The sequence below is a fragment of the Aspergillus uvarum genome (genome assembly GCF_003184745.1).
Source record: "Aspergillus uvarum CBS 121591 unplaced genomic scaffold BO82scaffold_49, whole genome shotgun sequence".
Lineage (NCBI taxonomy): Eukaryota > Fungi > Ascomycota > Eurotiomycetes > Eurotiales > Aspergillaceae > Aspergillus > Aspergillus uvarum.
The window spans coordinates 136,648-159,611 of NW_020291346.1; the positions used below are offsets into that span (position 1 = coordinate 136,648).

At 52.5% G+C, this 22,964-nt stretch overlaps 11 protein-coding genes across 11 annotated transcripts; 6 read left to right on the forward strand and 5 right to left on the reverse strand.

Annotated features, from left to right (window-relative positions):
- Positions 1-1,880: 1,880 nt before the first annotated feature.
- BO82DRAFT_404586 (uncharacterized protein) lies at positions 1,881-2,438 on the forward strand (the record flags this gene model as incomplete). The annotated part of the gene is made up of 1 exon (XM_025639441.1): positions 1,881-2,438. One exon carries the CDS (start codon positions 1,881-1,883, stop codon positions 2,436-2,438), a length of 558 nt encoding a protein of 185 aa, XP_025489330.1.
- Positions 2,439-3,033: 595 nt separating this feature from the next.
- Positions 3,034-4,381, forward strand: BO82DRAFT_289539 (uncharacterized protein; the record flags this gene model as incomplete). Its single annotated transcript, XM_025631655.1, has 2 exons — positions 3,034-3,192; positions 3,380-4,381. The coding sequence occupies 2 exons, from the start codon at positions 3,034-3,036 to the stop codon at positions 4,379-4,381; spliced, it is 1,161 nt and encodes a 386-aa protein (XP_025489331.1).
- Positions 4,382-5,208: 827 nt separating this feature from the next.
- Positions 5,209-7,114, reverse strand: gpaA (guanine nucleotide-binding protein subunit alpha gpaA). The gene is made up of 4 exons (XM_025640942.1): positions 6,545-7,114; positions 6,131-6,473; positions 5,516-6,072; positions 5,209-5,457 (listed from the first exon to the last, which is right to left on the reverse strand). Exons 1-4 carry the CDS (start codon positions 6,660-6,662, stop codon positions 5,414-5,416), a joined length of 1,062 nt encoding a protein of 353 aa, XP_025489332.1. The 5' UTR covers positions 6,663-7,114; the 3' UTR covers positions 5,209-5,413.
- On the reverse strand, positions 6,635-7,114 carry BO82DRAFT_356724 (uncharacterized protein). The gene has a single exon (XM_025635814.1). It carries the CDS (start codon positions 7,018-7,020, stop codon positions 6,775-6,777), a length of 246 nt encoding a protein of 81 aa, XP_025489333.1. The 5' UTR covers positions 7,021-7,114; the 3' UTR covers positions 6,635-6,774.
- A 3,477-nt stretch (positions 7,115-10,591) lies between these two features.
- BO82DRAFT_341080 (Smr domain-containing protein) lies at positions 10,592-12,027 on the forward strand (the record flags this gene model as incomplete). The annotated part of the gene is made up of 4 exons (XM_025633534.1): positions 10,592-10,622; positions 10,735-10,835; positions 10,949-11,199; positions 11,318-12,027. The coding sequence occupies 4 exons, from the start codon at positions 10,592-10,594 to the stop codon at positions 11,700-11,702; spliced, it is 768 nt and encodes a 255-aa protein (XP_025489334.1). The 3' UTR covers positions 11,703-12,027.
- BO82DRAFT_356727 (FPP/GGPP synthase family protein) lies at positions 11,829-13,778 on the reverse strand. The gene is made up of 2 exons (XM_025635815.1): positions 12,983-13,778; positions 11,829-12,875 (listed from the first exon to the last, which is right to left on the reverse strand). Exons 1-2 carry the CDS (start codon positions 13,417-13,419, stop codon positions 12,137-12,139), a joined length of 1,176 nt encoding a protein of 391 aa, XP_025489335.1. The 5' UTR covers positions 13,420-13,778; the 3' UTR covers positions 11,829-12,136.
- A 1,241-nt stretch (positions 13,779-15,019) lies between these two features.
- On the forward strand, positions 15,020-15,976 carry BO82DRAFT_367066 (cell division control protein 14; the record flags this gene model as incomplete). The annotated part of the gene is made up of 2 exons (XM_025637068.1): positions 15,020-15,275; positions 15,345-15,976. 2 exons carry the CDS (start codon positions 15,020-15,022, stop codon positions 15,974-15,976), a joined length of 888 nt encoding a protein of 295 aa, XP_025489336.1.
- Positions 15,977-16,006: 30 nt separating this feature from the next.
- Positions 16,007-16,556, forward strand: BO82DRAFT_138891 (uncharacterized protein). The gene has a single exon (XM_025630044.1). It carries the CDS (start codon positions 16,114-16,116, stop codon positions 16,429-16,431), a length of 318 nt encoding a protein of 105 aa, XP_025489337.1. The 5' UTR covers positions 16,007-16,113; the 3' UTR covers positions 16,432-16,556.
- A 1,157-nt stretch (positions 16,557-17,713) lies between these two features.
- BO82DRAFT_434423 (putative mitochondrial outer membrane protein (Sam35)) lies at positions 17,714-18,988 on the reverse strand. The gene is made up of 3 exons (XM_025640943.1): positions 18,601-18,988; positions 18,291-18,530; positions 17,714-18,203 (listed from the first exon to the last, which is right to left on the reverse strand). The coding sequence occupies exons 1-3, from the start codon at positions 18,856-18,858 to the stop codon at positions 17,808-17,810; spliced, it is 894 nt and encodes a 297-aa protein (XP_025489338.1). The 5' UTR covers positions 18,859-18,988; the 3' UTR covers positions 17,714-17,807.
- Positions 18,989-19,559: 571 nt separating this feature from the next.
- Positions 19,560-21,823, forward strand: mac1 (putative copper-activated transcription factor GRISEA). The gene is made up of 3 exons (XM_025630045.1): positions 19,560-19,759; positions 19,824-19,984; positions 20,074-21,823. Exons 1-3 carry the CDS (start codon positions 19,725-19,727, stop codon positions 21,513-21,515), a joined length of 1,638 nt encoding a protein of 545 aa, XP_025489339.1. The 5' UTR covers positions 19,560-19,724; the 3' UTR covers positions 21,516-21,823.
- Positions 21,824-21,978: 155 nt separating this feature from the next.
- On the reverse strand, positions 21,979-22,871 carry BO82DRAFT_356730 (MICOS complex subunit MIC10). Its single transcript, XM_025635816.1, has 4 exons — positions 22,776-22,871; positions 22,621-22,713; positions 22,244-22,394; positions 21,979-22,185 (listed from the first exon to the last, which is right to left on the reverse strand). The coding sequence occupies exons 2-4, from the start codon at positions 22,702-22,704 to the stop codon at positions 22,136-22,138; spliced, it is 285 nt and encodes a 94-aa protein (XP_025489340.1). The 5' UTR covers positions 22,705-22,713; positions 22,776-22,871; the 3' UTR covers positions 21,979-22,135.
- Between the last annotated feature and the right edge of the window lie 93 nt (positions 22,872-22,964).

Here is a 22,964-nt window from a genome sequence, read left to right on the forward strand (position 1 = left end):
TAAATTTAGGCTTGCTCACGAGCGGCAAAAATGCAAGCTGGTATGAAATCGGTTTGGGAGGCAAGCAATGAATCGTACGAGTGATCAAAGGTATTGTGGTCCAAGTAACAAGAAAAAATCGATAAAGCGAGCACCAGTCAAGGTGACCCAGTAGAAAGGAACAGCCGATCGATCGACGAGATGCATCTGAATGAGTGCCGCTGCCATTGGCTGTAACTGGTGAGCTTGTACCCGACAGCAGGAACCAGGAACTAGTAGACATCATCTAGATCTGGCATGGAAGATGTGCCTGCAGAAGCAGGCTGACCAGTGCTCGGAGTGATCGACCCCCATTCACCGCCACATTGCGGCGGCGCGGGAGCCTCACACTCACCACCACAGGCACAATTGTCGGTGGCATGCACGAAGGAGGGGTCGTCTATCCACATTGATTAATTGGGATAATTTTTAATTAATCAATGGTCGGGCCAATCCCTCGTGGATGGGGAAATGGCGAGCTGACGACTAGTCCATAGTGCAAAGAGTCTCGACCTCCACCGGGTTCCATACACCCTTAATCGCATATAGCCTAAGACCTAGCCTAGAACTGGATCTGCGCCAACAGTCGATCGGTAGTCAAGGCGCAGCTGAGATGCACGGCAACACAAGATAATGAAAGGACCCTTAGATGGCCAAGCCATGCAAAGGCAGGAAAGGCGAGCAAAGAAGCGATAAATAGATCACGAGACAGGGCTTCATGGATTCAAAGTAGACGACTGGTCGTAACTTTGCCGGGTCCTTCGCGGCGCCATTGACAGGGGCAGCGCACAGTGTCAACCATCGTGTTGGGTCTCGTTCGCTTGGCTCAAATTCCCCGCCCCCGAGACTCTGCTAGGGGATCGAGGCTCACACGGTCCAGGACTCCAGGTAGCCTTATGGCGTTCTGACTGGGCCGCTTTCTCCCTTTAAGAATTAGCGGGTCTCCTAGCCGATGGCACAGAGTGGTGGCGCTTCCGCTGGGCAGCTGAACCTGCCTTGCTTCAGGACCTTCATTCCGACCTCTCGAGCTCCCTTGGTCCTATGATCGGGATGCATCTATAGTTGGAGGTCATTCTCGTCGGTTGCGATCGGTTCGTAAGCTCTCGTGGCTGATGATGGCACAGCTGGACTGGGAGGGGCTACCTCCCACCTGTGTCATAGCCCACTCGAATAGTGCGCGTTAGTGAAGTAGACTGTCATTCCCATCAGATATGTCTCTAGTCTCTCTGCAGTGGGGTCCGCATATCTCCGTGGACATATAATTAAAAGAGGCGTGTTTCGTGCCATGCATGGGTTGCCCTAAGGCCGGATGTTATTGCTTTTGTTACCGTCTATATTGGTTGCGCCATGGTCTGGTCTCAATTATAAAGACCGCCCGATATCTGCGAGAATCAAATTAAATCCAAGCATATCGCACTTTTGATCGTTTACCTTCTCTTCTGGTGCATCCGGATGCGACGCTCTTGCTTTAGCCTGTCCTTATTTGTCTCCCTGCAGCGGCCCATCAGAATTGTACAGAAGCAATTACTTCGACTAAAGAAACCAACGTGGTACAGTACTTCACCCATTCTTTGTGCTACAGAGCTTTCCCGGGCATAGTTGGGTCCAAATACTTACTGGGTGTGCAGTTGGGTTTGCCCACAGCTCAACGAGCAGCTGGGATCCTATTGGCCGCCACTGGGAACTATAAACCCTAAAGCCTCCTTGCAATGAGGTGCACGATTGTCAAGACGGCGATTCCGAAGAATATCCAGATAGCGTCGCTCGGAATCATCTATTCCGTTGCTTGCATAGTTTGCGTCCTAGTCCTTCTTCAGCGTATACGGCGTCGACGGCTCAGGTACGCATCAGCAGAGAGGCAAATGGATCCGCTATCCTCTTCGCTAGAGAAGGGAGGTGGCGAAGGACCAGCCAGTCCAGTGGGCCAAGGCTACGGCGTAGCCTACCTGCAAGATCCAATCTCCCACCACGCTAGCTCATTCCCTTCAGCTTGCGACGTTCTGCAGCCCTTGTCGCACTTGTCTCAATTGCCATCGAGTGGTTATCTGGCGGCGGTCTTAACTCGAGAGCGGAGCTCGTGGACGCAACACTCGTGCTCAGGGGAAGAGCTTGCTCGACCAGTCCCCGGGAACGCCGACATGAACGGAATTTTCCATTCCTCTACCTGTCAAAATGATCTCGATGGCTTATCTTCGGGGCGGTTAAATGGTGGCAGCATGGCCCCGAACGCTCCACCACGGACGGGTTCATCCCCGGTTGGGTGGCGTACCGAAAGCCACAGCCAGGAACCGCCGCTCAATGTTGCGGAGTCGAGCGGGCCTCAACCGACGCGGAAATCCGAGTACGCAGTCCAATACATGCGCGATACAGACGAGGAGGGAGTGCGGACTTGGAAACGGGTGGTGGTGGAGTACAGTTGATTTCTCGATGTGTGTGGTTTGAGTCGCTTGAACTTGTCTGAATTTGCTTCTGAGGGGTCTCCTCCCTCTGCTTCGTAATGCTTCGATTATTTCTTCATTTCGAGATGGATACTGTTCTCAGCAGGGACCAGTTTCAGGCGCATACCAGAAGCACAACCTCGAACATTGGGTGGCCTGTTTAGTTCTTGATTTGTTCAAAGGAGTTTTTAGTTTGTGGTTGATGATGATTAATGACTGAATGATAATCGGAAGTGTTAATCAGAGATGAATCGAGTGCGTCCAGGTCAGTAGCAGAGAAGGACATAACAAGATAACATCGGTACAATCCAGCTGCTCCTACAGTAGAAGCACTTGTGGCACGTTGTTCCATCTTCCTGCCATCCAATGTCCTTCCAGGTTCCTTATACTACATATCCCGAAATGGACTAGTGTGGCTCACATGGCAGTATAGAGTGACTCTCCCCTTGCTGAGTCATCCGAGCTCTCCGCCGAACCGCGAGATGGAGGATCCGTCGGGCATCCAAGCTCGCTCACTCACTGATCTCCAAATTCCAGCATAGTCATCGGATTAGAAAAGCGCGAGGAACTGGCAAAGATGACACTCACGACCTACGATACCTCCCGGGACTCGTCCGAGCTCGCAGCCCTGAATCTGTCGCGCCTGTTGGCACGCTTAGAATACAATCTCCTCTCTTCCGCGGCGGACTTGAGGCCACTCCGACAATCAGACTACCAGCGCAAGAGAGTAGGAGCGGTATGTGCATCTTCCTGGGTTTACCCACCAGACCAGAGCATCTTCCCATTCTCTCTACACTGTTTGGGACCTCTGAGGTCGACCAAATGCGCAACGACTCAAGTCCGCATCCACGTCACAGTCCCCCCATCTCCGCTGTTCTCCACGGCCGAACATCATCACTGACCTGAGCAACCCCACTCCCCAGAACATAGAATACGCCCGCACTACCCTCCAGAACCTCGAACGCACCCTCCCCCAGATCAAGCCTCTCGAACACCGACAGACGCTCCAAACCAATCTCGCGCAGCAACGCCTCGTCCTCGGCCGCCTCCAGGACTTTCTCGACCAAATCACCGCCGAAGCGGAGACAAGCCGGGGGAGGAAGCAGCAACGACAAGCCGTCGCGGGGTTTAGCACTGGCACCCCCGCATCTGGCACTCCCAACGAAGAAATCGAAGAAGACTCGGACTCGGATTCCGAACCTCCCGACGGGGAGGATCTGCTTGGGACTCCCGAAGAAGGCAGCACCACCGACGAAGTAGTCGACGAGGACCGGGACAACGACACCGTCGGAGACCAGCAACAACCACCACCAACTCAATCCTCCGCGCTCTCCACACCAACCACCACTGAGACAGAATCCCCATTACCGACAACGACAACGACCACACCAGCACCAGCACCAGCACCACCAACAGCAACAACAACCCAACCCCACCCCTCATCAACCCTCCGCATCCGCACCACCGCCACCACTCCTCAATCTCCCTCAACCTCAACCCTAACAGCAACCGGCACCTCACTCCACCCCGAATCCCACCCCTCCCACCCATCCTCATCATCACCACCAAACCCCAACCCACCAGTAACAACAACAGCAACAACAACAGAAGAAACCCTCATCTCCTCCCGCGCAGAACAAGAAGACCTAACGACCTCGCTCCTCTCGCTCGCCTCGCAGCTCAAATCCTCCTCGCAGGCCTTCCACGCCTCCCTGGACGCCGAGAAATCCGTGCTGGCGCGCGCGGTCGACGGGCTCGACCGCACGACGACCAGCATGGAGTCCGCCGAGCGGCGCATGGGCGCCCTGCGCCGCATGTCCGAGGGGAAAGGCTGGTGGGGGCGCATGATGCTGTACGCGTGGATCTTCGGGCTGTGGATCGTGGCGATTCTGATTGTGTATGTGGGGCCGAAGTTGAGGTTCTAGGGGATTTTCCTTCTACGTGGATTGTTTTGTATGCATTGGCTGGTATATGGTAGTTGTGCTTACTGTTCCCCCCCCCTCCCCCCCCGGGCCCCCCTCCTAATTAGATCTGTGCCTCTAGTTCTGGAAAAGAAAAAAGGATCTTGCTTGCTCCGATGTTCTTATCTAGCATAACTTGCTCAGTGAAAGTGCCGAACGTTGATAGAGTAACTAATACAATACGTGCACATGTACATCCTGACTGATTCAACTCGCATGTATTCGTAAGGTGTCCTACACTACACCTAGCGCACCAACAGAGCCCTGGAATTCTCACAGCCCTAGTTCCTAAGTGCAGACGGCACCGGCAAAACAAAAGAACAAACCGACATCGGTAGCCCGCAATACCATCGCTCATTCTCTCATACATACTACCAGCCCTGAAGACATTGGTTTCCCGAGACCAGATGCACAGCGTGATCTATGTTTACACACAACGAGGTGGACCAGTTGCACCAAGACGTGATGGAATATCCAGCTTCAGATCAAGACACATGAAATTATGAAACGGAATGAGAGTCCAGGGTGACAGCAGTGAGATAGATAGGAGCGAACCAGAAATAGAAAACGTGGGAATCCTATGGATCGATCAAAAACAAGGGAATAAAATGTAGAGAGAAGTTCAAACATGGACATAAGACACAGAATTCTAACAACTTTGTAGAATCGATACAATCCACAGGAATCCTGCTGCTTCACAGTGAAAAGTGAAAAGCGGGAGGGAATAGATAGAGGAACAACTCCTGCTCTGTGTCATGGGATGGATATCGGTGATGCTGATAACAAAGAGCCGGCTAGATATCATTTCAGGACAAAGGAAAATAGAAACAGAAATTAGTAGTAATGGACAAGTGAATGTCTCAACGCCGGAATCTTTCGGGATGGGTAAAAAACTGCAACATGGTATGACAAAGAGCAAAAAAGCACAGAATTACAAGTCACGTAGCATACGGTCTAGATGCGAGTCCACTCTGCTCGATCAAGATAAACCGGTCATTAGATTAGACCACACAGTCTCAGGTTTTCTTGGATTATGATGTCTGGAAAACAGTCAGCGTCTGGCCCTACGTTGATTCTTCAGATATGATTGGGGCTTACCATTTACTGCAGCCATGACGAAGCGAATCTGAGTGGTATCCGTGGCACACGTGAAGTGGGTGTAGATTTGCTTCTGCTCGGCCTGGTTGAGAGAAACGAAGCGGTTGAGAATGTAGTCGCATGCGGCGGCGTAGTCTGCGCCTCCCTCGTAGTCGGGGAAGTAGTTCTTCATGGGGCTGACGGGCAGCTTCTCCTTGAAACGATCGATCTTGTTGAGGAAAAGAATGATAGAGGTCTTGACGAACCACCGCGAGTTGCAGATCGAGTCGAACAAAGTGAGCGCTTCTTGCATACGGTTGACGGTCTCATCCTCGAACAGCAGCTGGTCGTACTCGGAGATGGCAACCAGGAAAAGGATTGTCGTAACATTCTCGAAGCAGTGGATCCACTTCTTACGTTCGGAGCGCTGACCACCAACGTCGAACATGCGGTAGGTGAGATCGCCAATAATGAATGTCGTCTCGGTGATACCGGTAGTCTTGACACGAGAGCGGAGGACATCCTGATCGGTGGGGAGATAGTCGGGCTGGGCGATGCGATCGATGGCATCGAAGTAGCTGTTGACGAAGGTCAGCAACAGTTGAGGGCATCAGAAGCGACCGTGGTGAGACTCACTATTTGGCGGAGTCGTTCAATTGGTACTCGCGGGATCTCTTGAAGCACTCCTGCACACCAGTGTCGCGCCACAGAGCGCCAATGGCGTTGCCAACCTCCGGAGGCAAGTTGTCACCCTCGATTTGAGCAGGCTGCATGAAGACGGTCTGCACGTGGTACTCGTTGCGAGCATCCTCCAGAGGAAGCTCGAGGGATTCCATGGCCTCCAGAATGACACGCATCGACTGAACGGTGTTGCTGTAGATGATTTCCTTGAACGACTCCCGCTCATCCCGGGAGTAGCTGCCCTCGTGGATCAACTTCATCTGTTTGAGAATGGTCGACTTTCCGGACTCTCCGGCACCTATTCACGGGCACTGTTAACTCTCCGTCCAATAAATTCCCCAAAGTGATAGTGATCGAGGAGGCGCGTACCGAGCAACAGCATCTTGATTTCGTTTCTTTGCATCATCTTGTCCCGCTTGAGCTGGTTCTCAATTTCCTCGTTGCGGGCCTTCCCCTCCTTGTCTTCAGTACTCATTCCACAACCCATTTTGGCGGCGATCAATGAAGGTGTAATTAATCAGTAGGAGGGTGTAAATGAACGGCTAGGATTGAGGGAGGTGTTGATTGTTGGGACCCTGTCAGCGACGATCAAATGTCAGTCAAGAGGCAATTCTCCGCGTCGGTATTAGCCAGAACGAGATGATGTCCAGCGCGGACGTCGTCGGACACGGGAACGAGGCAGTCAAGCGCAGGCCAAGCAGTGCACCGATAACATCGAAGTCAAAAGCCAAGGCAGAAGTTCGGAAGGTTAAGGTCCAACAGGGTAGAAGTTTCGCAGCCCAGCGACCGTGCTGACGCAAGGAGGTGCAGCTGACGCATCCAACGGAGGACTTGCGGACAGACATCTCATGTAGCCGGGGAAGAACGAGGGGAACGGCTTACTCTGCTCGAGAACTTGATCTGATAAATTCCCACAAGAAGAAAAGAGATGAATAGATCAAGTCGAAGATAGTATTACTCGAAGGTCGAGGCGGATGCGAAGGAACGGGCGGTAAGGGGAAAAATCAGATATAAGCGCGAAGCTTTGAGGCTAGGTGGAAAGGAGGCGAAAGGAGGGTGGAACACTGGTACACCAGTTATGTCGGTTGTTGCAAAGGTACGTGTGTGTGTGTGTGTAGGAGCGAAGTTTCCAAGGTAATAAGAGCTGTATCGAAAGAAAAGAGACGCAGATAATGGAGGGTATCAACAAGTAGCTGCTTTGTGATCAACCTACCCCAATCTACTTGTGAGAATTGGACGAACGGAGGGGAGGGGGAAGGAGGAGGGGGTTGAGAATGCAGAAGGAAGAGAAGGAAAATGGTGGAGGAAAGCGAGCGAGGCTGAAGGACGGGAGCGAGAAAGATTAAGCTCAGCCGGTAAGGGGGGGGGGGAAAGTTGAGAGAGAGAGAGAGCGAGCGCGCGCCTGAGAGGATGGAGACCGAGACACTGGAGAGGAGAGGGAGAGGGAGAGAGGGAGACTGAGGAACGTGAGCGAGCCAGAGCAAAGAGGCGAAAATTGGGCAAAGGGAAAAAAAAGAGGGGCCAGAATAGGGAAAGGTCTGTAACTTTGCCTGTCGGTAAGATGGATACTTTCTTACAAGCCTCGAATTAAGCGGGCAGGAGAAAGGAGAAAGAGGGGAAGACTGAGGAACCTCGTGCTCCATTGGAGTCCGTCTCCGACCGAGACGATGAAGATAGAGAACCTTTCCTCCTTCTGGAACACCAGGAAGTTCAGGAACACCGATTGACCCATCGTGAAGGTTCAAACCATCAGCAAAATTGCATCAATAAGGGGGCAGTGGAGGTTTTGGTCTGGTAATGGCGATGGGCGGTTTCGAAGTCATTTAATCATTGGTTGTCGAGTTGAAAGAGGATCCGGTGGAGCGGGGCCTCGGCTGACCAATGGTACTGCCTATCTCCCACCCTCCCCTTTTTTTTTCTTTCCGGCTGTGAAGGATGAATGGCCTTAGCCGTGAGGTTTCCACCACCGCCCGCTTGCCCGCTCTTCACTTTCCATCACTACTCGAGTAGGTAGTAGTCTACTCCGTATAAGTTACCCAGATATGGACAGTATGACTTTCAATACCTCATGTCATAAGCTCATGACTCGCAATGCTGCTTCATAGAGTGCTTGCTAACACTATATAATACATAATCCATGTCTGCAGTATCTTGGGTGATCTCATTGAAGTTCTCATCCACTAAGTGTCGGTACTGCTATCAGTCGAGTAAGCGAAACGTGCAGGACCCGTGGTGGCTCAGTCTGGAAGGCAAGCTACTGCATGGAAGTGTTCCTGGTGCTGCCGCTGAAGGGCGTCTAAGACCTAGTCTACTAAGCTCTCATGCATACGAACAGAGTACAGTACGGATTACTAGTCGCCCATCGACCAAGGAAGAGCAGCCGACTCATGAGAAGTGACGAGACTACGGTAAGCCCCGGCCATTGTTGATTATTAACAATCAGATAGTCACCAACTCGCATGGATTAATTTCCGGGTACCGCAGATCGACTGTCCACGAGTGTTGGTCTCCGAATTCGGATATTCATGACCAACAACTTTCAGTCGAAATTACTCGCCTATCGTCTTCCAGCAAGCAGTCATTGTATACAGATGCATATGCGGGTGTGGGGTCTCTCCATTTCTTTGCAGATAGTACATTGGAATTGAAATGGGACATGGCAGCAACGAGCAGGAGAGGGTAAGAATAGCCCAGTAGCTTAGTCTTACTCGAAGGAGACCTGCGTTTCAAAAGGTGCCGCCACCCAGAAAGTGGTGGAGATTTTTGGCACCACCCTTTGCGCGCCCCGATCGCCAGGTACAGTCCAGAGCCGTTGCGTTTGGCCGGTTTCATTGTTGTGATTCACCCCTGGCTCTTCGTCCCCTGGTGCATTGACGCATGACATCATGCAGTGCGAGTATGCGTATAGTTGCTGGCGAATGCCCAATTCTTTTTTGACGGATGTTGGGTGAATTCTTCGAGTGAGAGTGTTGCTGATGGTGGTGCTTGAAGGCGCTTTATGGAATACGGAGGGACGATTACTAGTCTCTCTTAGTGAGGTACCGTATGCTGTAAGCTCCACTCCCCAACTGCCCCGTCGATCGCTTCTCCGCACGAGGAGTTGAGAAAATGGGCGAGAAGACATGATGCTGATTCCAGACAGGCTTGGGTGAGTGAGGTGCTCTCCTTCCCTGATAAACCGTCAGATACATGTTTTGAAATGGCTTCAAGGTTTTATCCAGACTTGGGCCTCTTGTACTCAACCTGCTACGATTAAGAAGAGACAGTCAAACCATCGTGTTCCATCCGGGTTTCTGCTTTCCCAAGGAGAAGCGGAGCAGCAATCCGAGCCAAGATGAATCTGCCGCCGAACCCTACTGGCACTGGCATCCATGGTTCGACGAAGGACTAATAGACGACTAGTCACCTCCCTTCGTCGTTCCAATTCAGTGTGTGGTACAATAATAGATCTGGGTTCTCCGGGTTCCAGAAGAATTGGATACTCTCGTCGTAAACTGCGCGCTGTGATCTACCTTGCAACATCAAGTTCATTCAGGGTCTTGAATTAATCAATCAAAATCGATCAATCAAGCTTCAGGTAAAAGGTATGTCTCAGTATGCGAATTCGCAATGATCCCAGTGCTTTGGGTACCGCTCTAGTCTAGGCATGGCCGTTCTCTTCAGCTCGTGGAGGGTGGCCAGACTATTGAATCGGTTTCCACTTGGCCTGGCGCATTGCGCTTGGCGCATCTACTTTAAAGGGTAAGTCGGATTCTCCGAAGCCCTCCGTACCTATCTCTTACACTATTGTGGGCTCAGTACTCAGGGCTGAATGCTAGGATTGACCATGTTGGTTTGCCCATTGTCAATGCTTACGATCGGCCTATCAGTAATGTCGAATGACGCCTACTTACTCAGAGTAGTATCGTCGTATATCTACAAGCTCGCCCTAACCACATCCATGCCGGGGATTAGCCGGACTGCCATGGTAGTGGTGCGTCTTAGCAAAGCATTGAAGAGCCGTGCAATGACACGCTTCTCTGCCATATCCAAGCAAATATCATCGTTTCCTCTTCCCTTCTACTATACATAGTCAACGCCATTTGAACTGTACTTGAAAGCTGATCGGGATGCACCTGGTGCGGCCAGTCGGTGCCGCCGCATCACCGGAAGGCCGCAGCCTCAGGCCATACACCCCCAAAACCCTTTGTAAAGTAGGGTTCCGATCCCAGATCGGCCATCGACTGGCGCCAATGCCGCCCGATCGCTGCGACATTCGCCTCTCTGGAAATCCACCATTCTTTATTCGATTCTCAACAACTGTCAATACATTCATTCTCCCGAACAGCCCGTGTCGCTCATTACCCGACTTAGACCCATCATATCCAGCATCCACACAGATATAAAAAGTCGCTCACAGCCGAAGCCTCTCGCAAGATGCACGAGATGTCTCATATGGGCCCTCGGGGTAAGGGTCCTTCCTGGTCCTACGGGGAAATCCCTCGCTACTATCTACCCCGATCTCTTTCGCGCGCGACTCACTCAAGACTGATATCCTATCCGCAAAACGCGCTGTACAGCCTTCAACCACGAACAAAGTCAAGACACGGAAGCCGAATATGACCGTCTCCGCGACCTGGCGCGACAGGAGGCCTCCAAGCGCAACTCATGCTTTCAACGGGTACTTTCACCTTGTCTCGCTCCGCTCCCCACCTGCATAACTTCCTACGCCAACCCATTCCCCCTTTGAATACAATCAATCGAATGGACACTGACCCTTCGCGGAAATTACAGTCCCAAGAAGCATACACCAGCGGCGACGGCGCGCGGGCCAAAGAACTCTCGGAGCAGGGCAAGGCCCACGGGCGCAAGATGGAGGAGTACAACAAGCAGGCCTCCGAGTTCATCTTCCGCGAGAACAACGCCGAGGGCCGCGTCGCGCCGGACACCATTGATCTCCACGGACAGTTCGTCGAGGAGGCCGAGGAGATCCTCGAGGAGCGGATCCGCTATGCGAAGAACCACGGGCAGACGCATTTACATGTGTGAGTGTGGGCCCCAAACCCTGTTATTGTTACTTGGGTGCTGTTTTTATCTATGCCTTCGGACGTCAAGGGAATAAAAAGCACAAACTAAATCTTTTGGTGTTCTTCAAACTACCAGCATCGTCGGAAAGGGCAACCATTCCGCCAACCACGTGCAGAAGATCAAACCCCGTGTCGAACAGGTCTGTCGCGAGCTCGGGCTCCAGTATGCGACGGAGGAGAACGCCGGCCGCATCTACGTCAACCTGACCGGCGGACCGGCCGATATGTCTCAGGCGCCCGCGGCGCATCATCAGCAACCTCACCACCACCAGCAGCAGCAGTACCCTGGTGGTCAACAGCAACCGCACCAGTATCCGCAGCAACAGCACCAGCAATACCCACAACAGCAACAGCACCAGCAACAGCAAGGGGGTAACCAGAACGAGCTTGAAGAGGTTGTCAACGCCGTTCTCCCCAGAATTCTGCGCAAGCTGGAAAAGGCTTGCTGTGTGGTTATGTGAGGGGATGGGCTGGCTGGCTTGCGACAGGGATATACGACGTGGGCATTGGCCGGATTTTTGGAATATAAGATACAGTCCCTTAATAATGTTCTTGGACTAATACGACGGTTACTGGTTGATGAGATTTGGATTGTTGTTGGATATTTGTTATTCTCCTGTGTCGGGGGAGCGGGGTAAGGAGTCGCCCTGATTTCTTTCATACAACTACCCTGTTCCATACTCTTGCAGGCAGCAGACAAAGACACTCTTCGTAAAGAAATGTTTATCACGTGTGCAATTTCTGATTCAGCACTGCTACTTAGGAAAGATCATGCATGTTTCTTCCATTATCACTCTTGTTTGAACCACCACATGTGTCAGAGGTACGTCGTCTAATTCGACGGGCTGAAGTGCATGTCGGGTTTTGCTATGCAAAAAAAAGTTGGCGAGTTCCGCTACTCTTGAGGCTTCCCTAGCGTGGATTCTGTGATCTTGTTGAGAATCGCACGAACCATCGCGCCATCGTCGCAGGCCCCGTTGCCATCGATCTCCGTGATGAGCGCCAATGCCTTATCCCGCAGTTCGCGGACGACGTCCCGCGTGTGCGCAAAACTGCCGGTCTGCTCCATGTACGTCACCGCGTAGCGCTTGACCTCCTCGTCGGTGGTCTTCTGCTTGAGGATGCTGAGCAGCTGGTGGTCCCCGGGTCTGGCGCGGATGCTGTGGATGATCGGGAACGAGAACTTGCCCTCCGTGAGGTCCTCGCAGAGGCCCTTGTTCTTGGTGTAGGTGCCGCTGGACAGGTTCAGGTAATCGTCGCAGATCTGAAAGACCAGACCCATGACGTTGACCAAACTCACGCAGTCCTTGCCGGCGCCGCTCTCGGCCTGCATCAGCTTCACGGCCAGCCGGAACAGCCCGCCCGTCTTGTTGCCGACCATCTCCAGGTACTCCTCCTCGGTCGGGCAGGTTAGCGTCTCCCGCCAGAACAGGTCCATGCCCTGGCCGCGGTGCAGGTTCAGCAGCTCCTGCACATATATGTCGATGGCGGCCGGGTTGTGCAGTTTCTGCACCTCCTGCAGCGCGAGGAAGTACACGTAGTTGGCCGAGTTGATCGTCTGCGCGGTGCCGTAGATGTTGTGGGCCACGGGGATCCCGCGACGGAGGACTGAGTTGTCTTCGACATCGTCAATCCTTTCATTTTCCAGAGATCAGTTTTGTTTTTTGTGCGAATGATTTTTGATCTAAGTTTCCCCGAGGGAGCTTTCCGTGGAGAGTGGTACAAAAAGGCGGAAGCTTACAGTAAAGAGGCAGTGTGCAGCATGGCCACCACCTTGGTGATGATCGTCAGACTCTCCGGGGGAACATTCAGCCATACATTGAAGGCGTTGATGAGCTGTCGGCGAATGTCCTTGCCCGGGTGCTGAAGCATATAATCATAGGGACCGAGCACGATCTTCTCGTTCTGCGGCGACCATTGCCCGTCCTTGTACTTGGTGCCATCCACACTGGACCGGTTACGAGTATGCGTGCGAGTGCCATTATTGGTATTCGTCGAGAAACCATCGGCTGCTGGTGTCGATCCAAGTTCCCGGTCCTGCTCAGGGATCGCTGTCAAGTCCGATCTGGGCATACTGGGTGGACCCGCTCCAACCCAAACATCGTCATTCGTGACCGAGCTCGAACTGGGTTGGAGGAGGGTGGTCGGAGGTGGCTGGAAAAGTGGCTCGGAAGGCATCTTTTCCCGTGCGTCTCAAGACGAAGGGTTGCTTTGCTGTATCCACTACTTTTAGGGGGGTGCTGAAGAGATGAAGTGGGAGTAAGCGGAGGAGTGGGGAGGAAGCACTCCTTTTTTTCTGTTTAAATCTTGTGGAATTTTTTACCCCGACGTTCTATGACAGCGAAAATGAACACGAGAGTCAAAGTCCTGCATACTGACTCGGAGTCAGTTGATTGTAGGTTTGTAGAAAGCCAGGTTGGGTCAAGTAAAATGTGAGATCCAAAACCTAGCCCCCATGCGCGAACAGTCAGACGGGTCAGTTTTTGCTGCATGCATCCGGCAGTCAGTTGCATACCCGTGGAGAGAGAGAGAGAGAGAGAGGGGGGGGGGCAATCAATAGGCGGAGTGAAGAACCAAAAAGTCTACGGCGGGGGATAACGTGACGTAGTGTCACATGCCGGATCGGACAGGACGGGAGGAGTCACGTGGCCGGGCTCGTTCTGGCTGGGGAGAAACTCCGACCGAACGGGCCTCAACCTTGCCGCGTGCTTGTCGGTCGCCTGTTGTTTGCTTCGTGCGGCGTTGACACCAGCACGTACAGTAACACGGCATCATGTTGTTAATGTTGCACGACCCAAGAATCCGAAAGCGAGTGGCTGGTACAGGGCGGAAAATGGCCCGGTTCCGCCGGATGACTTGCTCAGGAGGGCAACAGTCAACAGCTGGTGCAGTGATGTAGTGATGTGGTGCCTGGCAGAGCGGCTGAGGAGAGGAAGAGGAACTTGTTGTCGGTGTGTCAATGATTTAATTACACAACACAGTATGGATCCATGTCGGCAAGACCGAGACGTCACAATTGAGCCCCATGGCCCATGCCCGCAGGATGCGCTTCATCAATGGCGTAGCTCAGCTGAATCGCAATACCCCAGCCCCCCCAGTTTGACATCATCTATCTATCGCACTAGACTGGGCGCTAGTCCACCACCGCGAGCAAGTGTGAAAAAGCACCGCTGCTGGACGGATCATTGGTAGAGAGGAAGTGGTCTCCGGGACAACGATGGGGATGTTGTTGTCAAATGTGGGGAATCTTAAGGCTGGCGGCTAATGAATGGACTTAAAGTGACTTAGTCTAAGGCTCTAAGCATCACTGACCGTCTCCCGTCAACAATCATGTTTTCCCTGACGGTTCGTGCCCACCACCGTCTTTCTTTTATCGTCACCAATGCTTTCTGGAACTAATTAAGGGCTCCATTCTCCAAGCGTCTGGACTCGATCCATCCGATTTTCTATTTCAGCTTTGAGGCAATTTTTAGAAAGATCGTACCTCTTAGCCTTCAACCATCTCTACACTCCACTACTAAACGCTACGCTACACATTCAAATTGTACCCGATCGTCTTGGCCCAAGGGTCTATTCTTCTTCACGGACCCGTCGGTTGATCAAACGCTTTGTTTTTTCATTTATTTTTTCGATTTCCCGTTTCCTCGCATTGTCTTCTTGGGAATTCATTTCTCTATTTTATTTCGTCTCCTCCCCCCCCTTCCTTCTCCCGTCTCTCTGTGCTACAGAGTTATTGGAGTTTCTATTGCGCCTTTCCCCTTCCCTGTTCACACCACTCATGGAGGCATTGCTGGCGCATTCGTTTGACTATCTCTCTTCATACGAGCCAAGCAAGGTCCGGAAGGGTCTGCGACAGGTGGAAGGGCTCCTCGCACAGATCTGTTTGTCCAAGTCGAAACGACCGGCGTCGGACAAGCGGCGGTCCCTCCTGTCCTTTGGAGCTCCGCAACCCGTGCCCAAGTCCCTGTCCGAACTCAAAGATGACCCGGCTTTCAGGGAATTCTTTAAGCTTCAGGAAGGCTTTCAATGGAATGGTGAGTTACACTACCTTCCCTGCCTCCATGCATGTCGCAACATCCAGGATGCTGATTTTCTATCCACAGTCGCAATGCGCCTGGTAACATGTCTCGAGCATCTACTTGGGCGGGGCAGCAACGGTACCAATGACGCCCTTATTGTTACCACCCTTGACCTCATCCAAGGCGTGCTTCTACTCCACCCGCCCTCACGCACATTATTTGCGCGCGAGATCTACATGAATTTGCTCCTCGACTTGCTCGACCCCATCAATTGCCCAGCCATCCAATCAGCGACGCTTCTCACCTTGGTCACAGCTCTTCTGGATCACCCAGCCAATACACGCACCTTTGAGGAACTCGACGGACTACTCACCGTGACCTCACTATTCAAGCAGCGGGCCACTTCGCGCGAAGTCAAGCTAAAGCTTGTGGAATTCCTCTACTTCTACCTGATGCCAGAAACTCCGATGATTCCGACAAGCCATTCTGCGCCCAACACGGCCGTCATGGGTCATCAGCGCAGCCCCAGCAAGCTTGGCGCAGCGCAAGTGTCCAGGAGTGTCAATGTCCCGGGGGCGTACGGCGGCGGCAAAGCGCATCGGGATACACGCACCACCGACGAGAAGCAAGCATTACTAGGAAGACATTTGAATAATGTCGAGGATCTGGTGGAGGATCTCAAAGAAACCGCCCCCTTCGGCGCCACCGTCTACTAAACATCATTTTCGAGCGACAATGGGTTTCTGCGTTCTTGTGTTCTGTTTTCAGCGCGGAGCTTGCATGGATTTTTACGGTATTATGGCTGGCTGGGTTTGTTGCTTAATCGGCTTATTGGGGTTTTCCTTCGACGGTCATGTCTTCTTTCGCGACTTGGCCTGTTTTTCTATCTTCTTCCCTCCTTGGCTATCAGGGCCATTTATGTCATTTTCCCATTCTCTTTTGTCCCGTCTGGCACGGTCTTTGGATTTTCGAACACACTTCCTCCTTTATTCATTATTCCCTGGTCATGTCTCTCCTATGTTTATGGTCTTTAGCATGTGCTTACGATGATGTTTTTCATGTGCCATGTTTGCGATCGGCGCTCGATCTCTCAGCGTCCCAGCTCCGAATGAACAAAACATTCAGTATTGGTGGAGAACCTCATATCCAGTCTAGCGTGAATTTGATCTGACGGGCGCATGACTGGCCCCGTGTTCTTCTTTGAGAATGTACGTGGCTGAAAGTTGCCCTCCGGTCTTTCCGAGTAGAGTAGTCGATGCTGGGCTGCGAGTATACGAGCAATGCGTTGCGTTGCGTTGCGTTCAGAAGATCTTCAATTCAACAAACACACCGCCACTGTTGAGTATCCTTACTCGGCCCAGCTAGACTCCAAGTTGTAGTTGTCTTGCAGTGTAAGGCATAAATCCTGTAGCGGATCGGACCTACAACCATATGCGCACCAAACCTCTAGCCCAACCAGAACTCGCGAATGACCAATCCATCCAAGCAATCAATCCAGAATACCCCAGCTCGAAGATATTGCGCAAGCAAGGACTGTCCCGGTAGCAAACCGGTATATCAAGACGGTGCTTCCAATCGGCGCAAAACCTGATTCCCGAAATTCGAGCTGGAGGTATAGGGCCGGCGCCCAAAAACATGTTTGCCGCAGTAAGTTCCAACTCAGAGATGTTGATGATAAGCAAGCCTGAGCCAAGGGGGTAAGCTGATTCATCGCTGACTACAGCTACAGCTTAACCCAAAGGGCTTCGAGGCCTCAGGTTTTATGGATTGTGGGGGGTTGATTTTATTTTGGGGTACTGTGCGGTGCTGACTGCATTGAGTATCCTCCCCTTTTCCGTTGGAGTGTCCTGTACACATGAGGCACTTTCAGTGCTTTCAGGTCGGATCGTTGCTCACGTACGTCTACACGACACAGCCTGCGCTTGTTGGGTTTGTGGCGGGAAGGATGGACCTTGTTAGATGGGGGTATTATCCTGTTCTCCTTTGCGGAAAAGTACACGAGCCTTTGGAGACAATCGGAGCCCTACCCTACTGGAATTTAGGCACGGTACCACATTGTCCGATTCCTACGGAGGATTCGTGCTTCGGTCTTATGGTTTGTGCTGTTGGTTGATGGGAGTTTTTGCTTTTTGAGGGGGAATGGGTCATGGGTCGCTCGATGTGGGTGGTGAGGTGGTTTGAGTTGAAGGATGTCGATAATGAGAAGGGAGGGGAGTGAGAGGCTGAGTTGGTGAGATTAGGTAGTGGAAGGTTTATGTGTTGGGGATGTAGAAGCCGGCGGGCAGTGGTCGGGATGTGGTGGTTGAGTGCTGGTTGGATGGGATGATTGCGGAGAAAGGGCAAGAGAGAACACGATGGGTTACAGGCAATCATAAGGATGGCATTGGAGAAGATCGGGCAGGGCTTGTCTGGAGCATGGTTCTATATTTTTATGTCTAGTAAGCTAGGTAAACGTGCTTCTGAGTGAACGGGTAGTAGAGGGGGCTAATATGGTACAGAGGGTGGGTTTGGGGTAAATCGTTTCTTCTTCCTTTTCGTCGGACAGCTCTAGAAGAACTTCAACAGTCTGTCGCGGTGTTGTACAAGGTTCTCATGGCGTCGCAGCAGCTGCCCCAGCCGGTTGCGCTTCCACCCCATCTTCTCGTCCAGGATCAGGTGCGTGTATGCGAAGACGCTGGCGTCGAACAACCCCGGATTGGGCCGGTCGAAGAAGTGCACGCTGTTCCCGAGGAGTGCCGACAGGGCCTCAAATGCCTCGCCCGCTTCCGCCTCGAGCGCGCCGGCATCGATAAAGGTCGACGACTTCAAGAGCTCCGCTCGCGCAGCCTGCTGCAGCTGCAACGCCAAAGCGGCCCGTACGGCGGGGTTCGTGGTGCTCGCGTCTACATATAGGCGTCGCGCAACGGCGTCGAAGTTTTCACTGTCAACGTACAGCGCATACAGCTGGAACCAACGTTCGTCTGTTAGCATACGGAATCGTGCGGGGCCTCTCTCTTCTCTGCTTGTCACTACTCAGCCGAAAACACATACCCAGGCATTTCGTATCCGGTGATCCAGCAACGATGCGTATACTTCGAAGCGCGTGTTCAACTGTTGCTCCTCCTCACAATGCACTTGCTCAATGGCCCATTTTTGGAGTTTGCTGGAAGGAATCGGGGCGTTGTTGCCGACGGGCAGGGCGGGGAGAAGAAAAGGAAGGGCGCCGGTGGGGGATGCATGATTGCTTGATGGGATGATGTCGAACTCAATGCCGGCGAATCTCAAGTATGCCTAGAATACCACAGACGAGCATCGTGAGCGACAATGCGAGATTGAGAGGGAGTTTGGTGTATCCAATTACCTGCCACTTAAGGCATTGAGGGTTGAAGGACGGCCTCCCATGCCTAGCGCCGGCGGTATCTGTGAAAACAAACAACCGATTTCCCTGTCGATTGGACCAAGAGCAGTATGGAAGATCATTGGCAGGATAGGTGACAAGAGGAAACTTGTCGAAGATGCGCTTGACTGGTGCAGGGACAGAGAAGAAATCTCGAGCGCGCGCCGCCGCAGTGGCATCGTCCGGCGTCTGGCCGGGGGCTTCACGGCGTTCCGAAGTCATTGGAGGAGCAATGACCGGAGAAGAAGAGGATAGGCAATGTTGATGAGTATGTAAGTGTATTGTGAATTGGCGCCAGCTTCAGCTTTAGTCAGCGAGGTGTTCTTCGCCTGAAGGCAGGCGGATCGAGGAATGGAGGGTCAGAATCGTATCCAACGGAAGGCATCGCGATGGCCCTCGGAATAGTTGCGAAACAATAAACTCCGGTGCCAAGCCAATTCTCGCCTGAGGCGCCAAGGCACTACTACCGAGGCCAAAGGAGGGGTGGGTGCCTGAGGCTGCGGCTGCGGCGGGCGTCTCGGCTTATCCTTATCGATCGAGAATTGCTCGCTTTGACATTCGCGCCCACCGTCTGCATCTCCCCCGCATCTTCCTCTCCTTTGAATCTTCCTTCTTGCCTGCGGGGCTGTAGTTCGATGACGACAGCACAACAGAACGCGACGAGCGGGTTTTTGATGGCTCTGGGCTTATCACACATCGCTTGTTCTCTTCATTGTCTCCCAGCTCTCCATATCCGGAATCTGTCGCTACCTGAGTAACCGACCAGTTCGCACTCCCTCGAGGATCATTGACGACTTATCAATCGAATCACCGGATCGATAGTATCACACCGGTCACCGCCATCAACTTGACTTTGCTCGATACTGCTCTTGGCCGCTGCGTTGAGGATAGACCTGTGGCTCTAACCCTCTTGAGATTGCGCCGAGCCCTCGCGAGAAGAGTACACTGGAAGTCGTGGCACGATCGGACCCCTCTGGGCGGGGTAAAACTACTGCGTCCCTGAGTCTACCTTGGGAGCGAACGCGCCGTCAGCGGAACTCGGCCATTATCACAATATACGCCTGACGGATGCAAGATTGAGCTTCAAGATGCCCCTCGACGAAGAAGGCGCCAAATGGTCGTGGTATGGCATTGCATTTCTCCGGGTTGATTCCGCGCTTGCGCTAATATTGATCTTATATCGCTAGCGAGCCATGCATTCGTGGCCATCGGTCGTCCAAATGTCAACACTTTGACAGAATGATGATGAAAGTGCCAAAAGCTGGTCGACCTCTCGCCAGATGCCCTCATCCGAAGGGCACGTGTAGCTGTCAGAAAACATATGCTTTCATGATTCGCATCCCCAAAGGTAAGCTCGGCCCCAACCGCCTGCCTCAAGGCTCTAGATTGTCGCTCCGCGTCTTGAAAGACCCGTCCAAGGTTGCTGATCAGGTGCAGGTTCCGGTTGTTTGTGCAGACCAGTGTACCAAGTGCCCGCAGATGCAGCTGGGACCGTCTCCTCTCCGGCCGTCGGCTCAACGCCAGTGCCATCAAATGCACCTAGCAAAGTACAGAAGTCGGGGAAACGACAGATCAAAACTGCGCCAGAAACCCTGACCAAAGCGCTGAATTCCATTCCGGTATTTGCGAATCAACTCACTGAGAGTGACTTCTCCAATCGCTCCATCTCGTACCAGCCCCAGGATATGGAATCCAACAAGTCGTTCTTTGCAGCCAACCAAAATCCGGATGTGTCAAACGGCACTGGAGGAAACCATGTCTCCAAGAATCCTTCCAGTTCTGACAAAACATTACCTGAACCTAAGAGTTGTTGCACTCGTGCGCCTCAGCCAGTTGCGCCGCCGGCACCCGAAGTCCAGCGTTCTTGCTGTGCAAAGCCTAAAGCTGTCCCCCAGAGTGAATGCTCTAAAGAGATCAAAACCTCAAAGTCGGTTGGATCCCAATCATCAAGCTCCAGCGGGAACGCAACACCGTTTTCCTCCTTCTCCAACCACCAAGTCTCCAACTGGTATGACTCCCAAATAGCGAAGCAAGGTCATACCTTGTCATCATCGTCTCTTTCTCAGAGCCACGATTTATTCCCATCAATCATTCCTGACTATTTGTCCCATTACACCCCAACTTCGCTGGAAATGCCACCTCACGGGCCCTCCAACGATGCCGAGCTATCTCAAGCGTTGATGCAGCAGCCACAATTCTCAGACCCGACGGGAAATTCCAATTTCTCCTCCGCGGCAGCGAACGAGGAAGATGCCACTCATGAATGCTATTGCGGTGACAACTGTCAATGTTTGGGCTGTGCTTCTCATCCCTTCAACAACACTACCAGGCAACATGTACGAGAAATGGGACTATTGGTGGCTTTGAACGATGGAGAACAAGGCTTGGAAAGCCCAAGTAGCCGTCAGAACTCTCCTTTGTTGGGTCAACAGCCGGTGTTCTCTCCGCTGCACTATTCATATGCCAACTTCAGTCACCCATCTGATAATCTTGTCCAACCACTGGGAACGCATCCTTTCGTCGACCAGTCTGCTACACCGGGCAGTCTCAGTGGTGGCTACACAACCCCTTCCACAAATTACATACCGAATCAGCACCTGATGGAACCCTCAGAGTACTATACCCTTGAGTATCCAATAGGACTTCCGAGTGCCTGCTCAGACATAACCGGCAGTTGCCAGTGCGGGAACGATTGCACTTGCGAAGGCTGCCTCACGCACAGTGGACATAACGGTCTCGCAATCGCTCCCATGCCATCCGATACCCACCCTTGGGACAACACCAACCTCGCAAACTCCGCGGCTGATGGAGCACTGTCTGGCACATCCGAGTTGTCCACATTCGAAAATCTTTTTGCACCTTCACACTCCATGCTTTGAAATTTCCATTCTGGTCTGAATCTGATCTAAGATCAGAATCCTACGCCCTCCGTGACCGTCTGCCATGCAGGGCCTCTGGTTTGGGATATTATCGGCATTTACGTCCTCCAATGACTGACGATCGATCATGATACCCCTCCGTACACACGGTGATAGAGTATATGACAAAATTGTGTATATGCTTCCCCGGTCTTTTGATGCCTTTCAATGACACACGTTACTCCTCTCATAAATTAATTGCTCATGCTTAATCTTATTCCCGTGGACTGTGCTCACTCACAACAGCCGGGCCACACAAGAGCTGGACTGAAACCTTTTCGAGTACAGGTAGACAGATAGAGGAGCTGGCGCAATTACTAGGTCAGGGCGTGCTTGAGTTGCGCACATCCTGGATATGAGCACACAACTCAAGCGCGAGAAGCAGGCCAGGTCTTGTCCTTGACTACTGTAGATGCACCGAGAAGCCGAACAGGTCCAACGATAAATTGCATGCTAAAAGTAAAGAAAAGTCTAGAAGAACCTTCTAAACCGCACCACCACTGTGTGCCCTCACCGCCGACTTGATTTCCTTCCCAGCTATACAGGTATCATACAGAAACATATGCCGAGTTGGGTATGCTCTACCGGCGCAGAGCATCTCTGATGGGGGAGTCACCCCGACGGAAGGAAGCTAGAATCAACCAGTCAGTGCGCGTGCCATTGGGCTCAGCCAGCGATGAGAAACATACAGTCAGCCTCCTCCCAAGCACGGCCGGCACCGAAGCCCAGACCAACCCAGGCGGGCCAGGCTCTCCGCTTGAAGAGCAGAACGGAGAAGACGACACCGAAGGAGAGACCGAGGGAGGAACGGATGATGAGGGAAGAGATGGCGCGGTCCCACTGTAATGTGTGAAGGAAGATCCCCAAGGTTAGCTTAGCGTGTTCAGGAATCGTTTCGCAGAGATCGATGTATGAGGGTGTTCCGGATGATGTCAACGGAGTTTGACGGTCTGTTCGGTCAAGGTGGAGAGACGCCTCGCCGGATCATTGATCTCTTTACACCGATTGAACCAAATAGCAGGAGAGAAAAAGAGGAGATTGAGCGAGTGCTCATCAGTCGGCGTACCTTCTCGTTCAGCAGGGCCTCGCTGACGGGCTTAGTGGAGCGAGGGACCGGTACAACCGGCTGGGGTTCGTTGGAGTCGGCCATTGCGAGAAGCTTCAATTGGAATTAGTGATGTTTCTGGATGAGTATATGGACCACCAGCCGTCGGCACCGACCTAATTACAGACAAAGGCGGGGATGCCTGAAAGTGAATTAGAGCTAATTCAAGGAGGAGAGAAGAAGATTGGAGAGGAGAGGAGGGGATAACACACAGACACGAGATCAGATCGGGTGCGGATCATGTCGAGCTCTGCTACCGAATTGAAAGGCGGTCGGAAAAACTAGGCTGGGCTGGCTGGGCTGGC